Source organism: Cottoperca gobio, chromosome 14 (assembly GCF_900634415.1).
Source record: "Cottoperca gobio chromosome 14, fCotGob3.1, whole genome shotgun sequence".
NCBI lineage: Eukaryota > Metazoa > Chordata > Actinopteri > Perciformes > Bovichtidae > Cottoperca > Cottoperca gobio.
Window position 1 is genome coordinate 17,405,905 of NC_041368.1, and position 8,846 is coordinate 17,414,750.

General features: G+C 41.3%; 1 protein-coding gene across 3 annotated transcripts; it reads left to right on the plus strand.

Annotated features, from left to right (window-relative positions):
- Nucleotides 1–3,460: 3,460 nt before the first annotated feature.
- LOC115019345 (putative fibroblast growth factor 1) lies at nucleotides 3,461–8,589 on the plus strand. Of its 3 annotated transcripts, none has more exons than XM_029448861.1 (4): nucleotides 3,461–3,606; nucleotides 5,734–6,005; nucleotides 6,581–6,684; nucleotides 7,072–8,589. In XM_029448861.1, exons 2-4 carry the CDS (start codon nucleotides 5,750–5,752, stop codon nucleotides 7,255–7,257), a joined length of 546 nt encoding a protein of 181 aa, XP_029304721.1. In that variant the 5' UTR covers nucleotides 3,461–3,606; nucleotides 5,734–5,749; the 3' UTR covers nucleotides 7,258–8,589. The 3 variants fall into 3 exon arrangements, with proteins under 3 accessions (XP_029304721.1, XP_029304720.1, XP_029304719.1); XM_029448860.1 differs by having other exon boundaries at nucleotides 3,477–3,606; nucleotides 5,789–6,005; XM_029448859.1 differs by having other exon boundaries at nucleotides 3,489–6,005.
- Nucleotides 8,590–8,846: the final 257 nt, after the last annotated feature.

Consider the following 8,846-nt stretch of genomic DNA (forward strand, 5'->3'; position numbering starts at 1 on the left):
TACAGAAACAATAGAATATGAATTCAACTATTAGCTACAAATAAGCCAAACCTAATATAAGTGCAACATACAAAGAACTTTTTTTTTTGTTGCAGTCGAAACAGGTGAGTTTTCAGTCTGCGACGGAAGGTGTGAAAACTGTCTGCTGACCTGACATCAATGGGGAGGTCGTTCCACCATTTTGGAGCCAGGAAAGCAAACAGGCGGGTTTTGTTTGAGGGGAATCTGGGTCCCACTCGCAGTGAGGGAGTAGCGAGCTGATTGGCCGATGCAGAGCAAAGTGAACGTGCTGGGGTGTATAGTTCGACTATGGCCTGGATGTAGGAAGGGGCTGATCCATTCACAGCACGGTAGGCCAGCACCAGAGTCTTGAAGCACATTCGGGCCACCACTGGTAGCCAGTGAAGGGAGCGGAGAAGCGGTGTAGTGTGGGAGAACGTGGGTAGATTGAAGACCAGTCGGGCTGCTGCATTCTGGATGAGCTGTAGAGGTCGGATGGCAAATGCAGGCAGTCCGGCGAGGAGGGAGTTGCAGTAGTCAAGGCGTGAGATGACAAGAGCCTGGACAAGAACCTGCGTCGCCTTCTGATTCAGTAGGGGACGTATCCTCCTGATGTTGTACAGAGTGTGTCTGCAGGAGCGGGTTGTTGCAGCGGTGTTGGCACTGAAGAACAGTTGGTTGTCCAGCGTCACACCCAGATTCCTTGCAGTCCGAGTCGGGAAAACAACAGAGGTGCCGATGTTGATGGTAAGGTCTTGGATGGGAGAGCCCTTTCCCGGAAGGAAAAGGAGCTCGGTCTTGTCAAGGTGTCTTGTCTTTCAAGTGATGTGCGGCAGACAAGCCGAGATCCGTGCCTCCACCTGGGTTTCAGATCTGGGAAAAGACAGAATCAATTGAGTGTCATCTGCGTAGCTGTGGTAGGAGAAGCCATGAGAGTGAATGACAGCGATATCCTCCTTAAAATGTCCATATTGTGGAACAATCTCACATTTACTGTAGCAAGCATTTTATGTTTGTTCCAGTGCACTCAAAAGCTATTGTACGTCAAATGGAGAGAAAAGAAATGCCTGCATATTCCATAATTTTCCACACATTTGCTTTGGATTCAGACAGACATTTAGGAAACCTTGGGGATTTGACTAGAATCTAAAATATAGATCTGCAGCTTTAAAGCCGCTGGTAGGTCTGGTATGGTTCAAGATCTTCCCTTTTACTCCGACAATGTGCCAATCAAACCCACCTCTCTCCTCCTCATAGTCTTGTCTAATGTTTTCTCAACTTCTCCATCACTCCCATCTAGTATTTCATGACTTTCTCTCCCCTTTTCTTCCCACAGGAGGACAGCGAGGCCAGAGTGTCATATTCTTAGGCACAAGTGCTTCCTCTATGGTGATTCAGAGGATGTCCTTCTGCCTGTAAAGACAGCCAGAGTCATTTGGCGTTGATAAAACCAGGACACCGCCACTGCAATAAGTACAGTCATTGTGGAGGCAATTTGTCTCCTTTCTATCAAAAGGATGCTGGCTTGCAGCACTGAGTTGTACATGACAGTAACATAATGAGCTGTATCAGTTCAAGAATACCTTTTCTCAGACATCTGGCTTTAGTGAAAGACATAAAGATTTACAAAGTGGGTGGCAGAAAAGTTGGTGGACAGTCAGCAACATGAGGTTCACCTCAAACATATGATAGAGAACCTCCAGCCGATGTATTTGCAAAAGAGGCGGCGCACATGAATTGTCTTTAGAAAATGTACAACTTTACAATATTTAAGTACTTAAAATATACAGTAGTTATGTAATATTTTATGAAATACAACTAAAGCTGAAATACAGAACAAACCAAAAATAATGCAATGAAGTAAATCTCTCACGACATAGTATATCACCCCTCCCCTCAACTTGGTTTAGTCCAATAAAGACAACCACAAAGTCTGGTGATAACTCTCTGTGACATATGAGTGACTCCTGTGCCAAGAGGAGTGTGAACATCCAAACACACCTCCGTACATACTACAGTCAACTGTTTGCTTATGTTAAAGTATCATTTCGATTAAGGGTGATACTATTTCAACATTGTGTGCCATTTTTTTTATGACGGTTTGTGTTAAGGTTTTATGTCGTGTAGTACGGGTAGTACAGCAGATGTTGTATTAAGATAGTTGGCCTATTCTGCCATCTCCTGGTATATAGAGGTATAGCAGTCATTTGCAAAAATAAAAGCCTAAGAAGCTCAGCACTGAACAGGTGGGAGGAAAGTAGGTCAGGCTCTCTCTTTTTTCCTGCACATTCTTAGTCTTACGTCTATCACAACTTTAAAAGACTAAGTGGTTTTAAAATGCAGATGTACTGTAGGGAATGAATTATACAGAGAAGAGCTTGAAGTATCCATTAGAAGAAGAAAGAGGCGAGGCAACCACTGTGAATAATTCCCCCCAGCCTGCACACCACTGCTGTTTATTGCCGTGCAAGTGCGAGACAGACAGTGAAAGTGTGCAAAAATAGATAGTGAGACTGCCCTAAGAAGCCATTTCCATTGTTTTAAGGAAAGCCAACACACAAAAGTACATATCTAAATATATATTTTTCAACTAAGTGCACTCACTTTGAAAGTTGCCACGATGTAGATGACAGGGCTTTGGGAAATGAACCACGACCCTCTGATTCTGTGATCACAATAATAGGTTTGTCTTCTGTTTCTTCTTACACAAATACTGTTATCTCTTTGGATGGTTCTCATCAGGAGCTGTTTGGGTGTGAGTGACAGTCACAAGCCAGTCCAGTGGTTTTGTTCACAGACAGAAACTATCTAGAACGACTGACAAAGTTCCCTTTTTCCTTACTCCTGTTGGGGCCCCGTATGAAACTGGAATCTGAGTATTTCATCTGAAACATCATCTTCCCCTCCCATGCCTCCTACTGTACCTGCAATAAAGTAGTGAGAACATGTATAGTATGTGGGATTATTTATTGTCAAATGTATTTTTATTTTTGATGACTACATACTTTAACTTTGCATAAATGTGAAGTCATGTATTCCTGTAATGTGACCCATCTATCCTCCGCACTGTCACCACAGAGATACTGGCATCAAGTGAGATTAATTCTGGAAATTGAAGTTGAGGATGACTCTAATTTCCAGAATTAATCTTACATTATAGCAGTTGGAGTCATCCTCTTTGCGTCTTTTATAAATGTTTGTATTGTGTTGCTCACCAGTGTCTCCAGGAGGACACTGCTTTAAGAATGTATCAGTGCTCAGTCAGACAGGCAACCCTGCTCATTTCCAGGCTCTGGCTGGATCCCATGGCCTGGACACTTGCGTCACTCTGTCTCGGTCTCTCTGTCTCGGTCTCTCTCTCTCTCTTCTCGTGCGGTAATTTTAGTCCTGACGTTGGCCTGTTAAAATGAGTCCTCTGACGTTGCTAAAAGGGTGGTGAGTTGAGGAGAGGGATAGGGTACAAATACAGACATACATTCTTAAGTCTCTAAAGTCCAGCCACTTCTCTGGTGGAGAAAAGAGAAATACATTTTGGCACAAAAAAAAAAAGGTGAAGAAGAGGACATGCTGGGGCAACAAGGGCACTGTCACATGACTTTCTCACAGGTAGGTGACTTACTCGCTATATAACAGGAGCTTTGTTGTATGCGTGGGAATCTAGTTGGCTTGTGATCACCTCTGATGATTCACGAATAACATGTTGCTCTTTAAGGACAGCAGGAAAGCAAGTTGATACTGATCCACATTTGTTTTGGATGAAATAATTCAGCTGATCTGGCTTGTGTATGTTTGTGGAGTTCAAGCCAAAATCGATGAAAAGATGTCTGCCTTCTCTCGAATATAATGGAACTATATGGCACTCGGCTTGTTGTGCTCAAAGCGCCACAAAAATACAACTCAACAGCAACTTCTCTTTCCAGAAATGCAGACACGGTTACTCAAGACATTCCACAGACCTTACTGTGAGCAGTTTAATGTAGGAAGTCTTTACTTTCCACCAAAATACACAATGAATAGTGTGCATCAATTGGAGAGACTTGTGACAAACATTAGTAGTGTCTTCCTTGGCTGAGCTGTAGCATCAGCTAGCTCAGGTGAGCTCAAGGAGAGCCTCTCGTCCATGAGTAGATGCACGCTTCCTTATATGGTTAGTGGTTGAAGTTCTGTAGAAAGAAAATATTCCCTAGTTGTGACTGCTCATGACAAGGCCTGCGGATTATCTTGACTAACCCGGGTCATGATTTCTGGAAGGAGACATGACTTGAGTATTTCAAATGTATTTTCTTGGCGCTTCGAGCACCATCTATTTCCATTATATTCACGAGAAGGCAGACATCTCTACGGCCAATATGTCCAACACTCGGGAACTCAAACTAAAATAATATAGATTGATAAATAGTACAACAGGTAAGAGGAAAAATATGTATTTCTTTATTTTGGGGTAAACTGTCCCTTGAAGTTTGCCAAGCCGGACCTCTGTTCAGCATCCATTAAAATTACTTTTAATGACACATCCTTGAATCAACAATATTTTATTCCCAGCAGAACTTAGTTTAAGGGGTTGGTTAGGCTAAAGTAGAGAAATCTTCCGCCAACTCAAACATACACACAGGTCCAATCTATCCTCCAGACTCTAACTCGGTCACCAGTTGGACGTTTGACGTCATTCCCACCAGCGGCTCTGTCCAAAGGTCCCTGTGGACACAAACTAACTTCTCATATCCCGTAACACAACATTCTTCTCCAGGTCCTGGCTGTGAGTGGGTAGGCCTTATACATTCCTCTTGTGGCTTTTGCACTGCTTTGTCTTTCGCTTTCCTTCTCCCTCTCTCGTTCTCGTCTTCCTCCCTCTGTTTCTTATGCTTGTCTCAGACATTCCAGATGTGGGCTAGCCTGGCTCTGTTGCTGTTATTCTCTACCTCTGCCTACAAACGATAACATCGACCACAGTTGTACAGTATCACTGCTGGCCGTGTCCTTCCCTGCTTGCCTATTTTCCATTTGACAAGACAGACGTTATGACAGCCACTGCTGCGCTGCGGATCTCAACCCTTCAGGATATTGAGATTACACTGACATTGTGGCTTGATTGTTTTTTGGATAAGCTTTTGAGGAAGCAGACAGTCCAGGGATAAGACAGACCAGGCTGGGTGGATTCTTGATCCTCAAGCGGAAATATTTCAAGTATTTGTCTGCTGCAGATTTGTTTCACCGTTAGAAGGTAGTCGGCTAAAGACAACTGAATGCGAGGTCTTTGCCTCAAACAGTTTGGGAAAAGTGTCTCTTTTGTTTTACTTGTGGATTACAACATCATCAACAACTGTTGCATATCCTTAAAAGATTATTGTTGTCACTTGCAACATTTCCAGCAGGGAGGAAAAGCTACATTTTTCTCTGCCCTTCGCTTTGTCCACGTGTTGTTTATTGTGTTGTCTGGCCTTGCACTGATTTCAGGTAAAAGTTACATCACTGCCATCTGGAAATGATTTCCACAAAAAAAGAACCTAAGTGATGTTCAGTCAGAGAACATGTTTGATCATGTAGCGGCTGTGCCTGGCCCCCATCCAGATCTCATTCCCTGCTGGTTTCATCATTTCATGAAAAAAAAAAAAGAAAAGAAAAAGTGCTTTAAAAGGTTGCCAGAGAGAAACAGAGACACAGATAGAGGGAGAAAGTGAATGAGGGAGGGAATCACATCATGAAGGCCGCGTTGTCCTCTTGTTGTTTTCTCAGACACAGTCCAGGTGACATGAACAGTGAACACGCTGGATCTCCTCTGTCGTTGCAGACACAGGGACATCACTCTGCTTCGTACAAACCTCAAAATCTCTGTATGATGTCTGAGGGAAACGTCACAGTGCTGCCATTCGGACCTGCGTCTCTGGACCTGTCCAGGCAGGAGCCGCGGACACTGACCAGACTGTACAGCCAGAACGGAGGATATCACCTGAGGATTTTATCAGATGGAAGTGTGAGTGGTGGCAGGCAGGACAACGACCCCTATGGTGAGGAAGGAATCTTTCTTTCTCTTTCTATGTGTGGTTCGATTGGTTGTTGTATCTCTGAATCAGCAGAAGGAGAGTCTCTTAGCTATAACATTATAGAAAAGGTTAAATTAAGCTGAGCAAATGCTGTACATGTAACTCATATATGCAGTTTATTATTTTGACTTTTAAAACTTTAATTTTCTTGATGATTAAAAGTCTTCATAGTTATTCAAAATAATGATGATGTATAACTGGGTTTATAAATGAAATAATATTAAGGCTCATGAATGTGGGAGTTTAAAAAAATACTTGAATGAACTGTTAAAGTCCTCATGAGGAAAGTATTTAATGGCAGCACTTCTGGTAGAGCTGCTCAGTGATTTAGGTCTGTAAACATAAGTACTTACCTTGTGTACACAATCAGACGACAGAGCCTATGTTCCCTGAAATATGCTGGACGCATATTTATTTCAGGAGGAAAATGATGGTTACATTGTGTTTAAGTAAGTTTATCTTCCACTTCATTCTTGGAAAGGCAACAGAAGAAGTAATGCAGCGGTGTTATGAAGAACAGTGTCATATTTGTGTTGCAGAAATGCTGAGGCTGAAGGCTACGAGCGTAGGAGTGGTGGTCATCAAGGGCGAGATGACAGCAAGGTACCTGGCTATGAACAAAAATGGACGCCTCTACGGATCAGTGAGTTTTTACATTTTGGAGTTTGTTAATTTTGGATGGCTTTCTACCTTCCTCAAATCACAAAATACTTAGAAACTTGAGAGTTTAAGTTTAAAAAGTTGAATTCCTACAGTTTTGTAATAGCCTAGGTTATTTTCCACAACTGAAAAACACCGGAAAATCTCAAGGATTGTTTTGTATCATATACTGTAAATCACAGTGAGCAATAATCTATCACACAGATGACTAACATATGCTATTAAGGAATCACATATGTTTCAAGTAGATTGTTATTCCTGTAATTCACCCCTACCCTAACCCTTTAAAATCATTTTACAGAAAGAATTAGAGGACTTGCAACAAAACAAACTTTTCTTATTTTTCCTCTCTTTAAATGTTATTGTCTAGCAAGCGCTGAACGATGAGTGTTACTTCCTGGAGAAGTATGAAGAAAACCACTACAACACATATTGCTCTCAGAAGTACAAGTGGTATGTTGGGCTGAAGAGGAACGGCCAACCCAAAGCCGGACCAGACACCCACCAGGGTCAGAAGGCCATCTTTTTCCTGCCAAGGCCTGCGGGCAACATGTAAAGCAAGACGGCACCAGGAACCGCGGACACGCTCACTGAAGTCTTTAAATATACATTTTACACCGGGCAAAGTATCCCATTCAAAGGTCACTTAAAATCAGTTCAATAGGGCGGTGAAGCCTGAGGCAAACACATAATACTGGGGGGGGGAGTTTTACGGTTAGTTCAATTAAATGTAAATATCCTACAGGTTTGTTCATTCCTCTGCAGATTCCTTACAGCTTATACTGTATATGATCATGGATATGAAGGATATATCCAGAATACTTTCTGCCTATAAGCACATTAACACCCTCTCACTGCAGACAGAAAATATGTGCGCTATCAGTGCATGTCAGCCTTGATAAATGTGTGTTCACTTTGAACCCTAGTATGAAATACCGCTGCTGGAAGACAGCACCGGGCCGCTTTTTACACAGAAATAGTTTTACAATTGATCACGTCTGGCACAAAGGGAAACAAACAAGGCAGTAAACATAAAAGAGCCGACCATCTGGCGTTGGATTCAAACTCAAGCTGACAAAGTCTACAGTGAAAGGAAGAATAGAAGTAAGAGAAGTGTTTCACTGCCTTGCTTAATGGCACTTCAGTCGGGTGGATGCTGGCTGACTTCTGAATAGCTGGCACTCTTACTAACTATTTTAATCAGCTCAAGCTGGTTTGATGCTCGTTTCTTTGACCACTTGTGTTTTATGTGGAATGTCAGCAATTGTAAAAGGTAAAGGTAAAAGGTTATGAAAGCAGACAAAACATGAAAATGAAAAATTGAAAAAACAAAACACCACCCTTTGTTTATGATAAGATCAGCCGGCTAAACAGTGAAACATTTGTATGATTGTATAGTTATATTGTTATTATGTGCTTAGGTCAGCTGGTAGTCTTCAAGGCAGATGGGAAAACTTTGTTTCAGTAATCAGTTAACTTATTATTGAGTTGTATGTTTATTAAAAGGTGGAACAAAAGAAGAATTTAACGTATTGATGACACCAAATGTTAAAGTGTGGATGTTTTGAGGCAGGACGGACCAAATATTGACCACAAATGTCACAGAAATGATTCTTTCTGTAACCTTTATTTTTTGAAACACATGTTGCTGTAACATTATACTAGGTTAAATTACTTTTGTGAATATTTATTTATAAAGTTTTATTACTAATACAATTTAATTTTGCTGAACGCTGTAACAAACATTTTCAAAATAATAATTTATACAAACATAATGAAGACGCGAAAAGGTAATGTGATCACCTTTTTACAAAGTAATACATATTGTATTAAATGTATGAAATGAATTCTGCATTATCATCAATAAAACAATAAACAGTAAGTTTGATTTGCTGTTACTATGAGTGTTCTTCTTAAAACGTAGACATGTGAATAAAGTGTACATACATATCATATGTTAAGTCCGATACAGCTGATGCTAATGAGCATGCTGTATGTGAGTGTTCCTGTTTCTGGCATTGCATGTGAACATCTGTGTTTTTATTAGCAAATGACACTCTTACAGGTGTTTACCAGAGACACATTACTCAACAACTTTAGAAACTACAACATTTGGCCACAAGATGGCAGCATTGCATTAAATTC

Excerpts from the sequence above, each read along its gene's own strand:
- LOC115019345 (XM_029448859.1), top strand. The coding sequence starts at position 5,699 with ATGAAGGCCGCGTTGTCCTCTTGTTGTTTTCTCAGACACAGTCCAGGT. Across the intron at positions 6,006-6,580 it reads GCAGGACAACGACCCCTATG|AAATGCTGAGGCTGAAGGCT; the intron begins GTGAGGAAGGAA and ends TTTGTGTTGCAG. Across the intron at positions 6,685-7,071 it reads ATGGACGCCTCTACGGATCA|CAAGCGCTGAACGATGAGTG; the intron begins GTGAGTTTTTAC and ends GTTATTGTCTAG.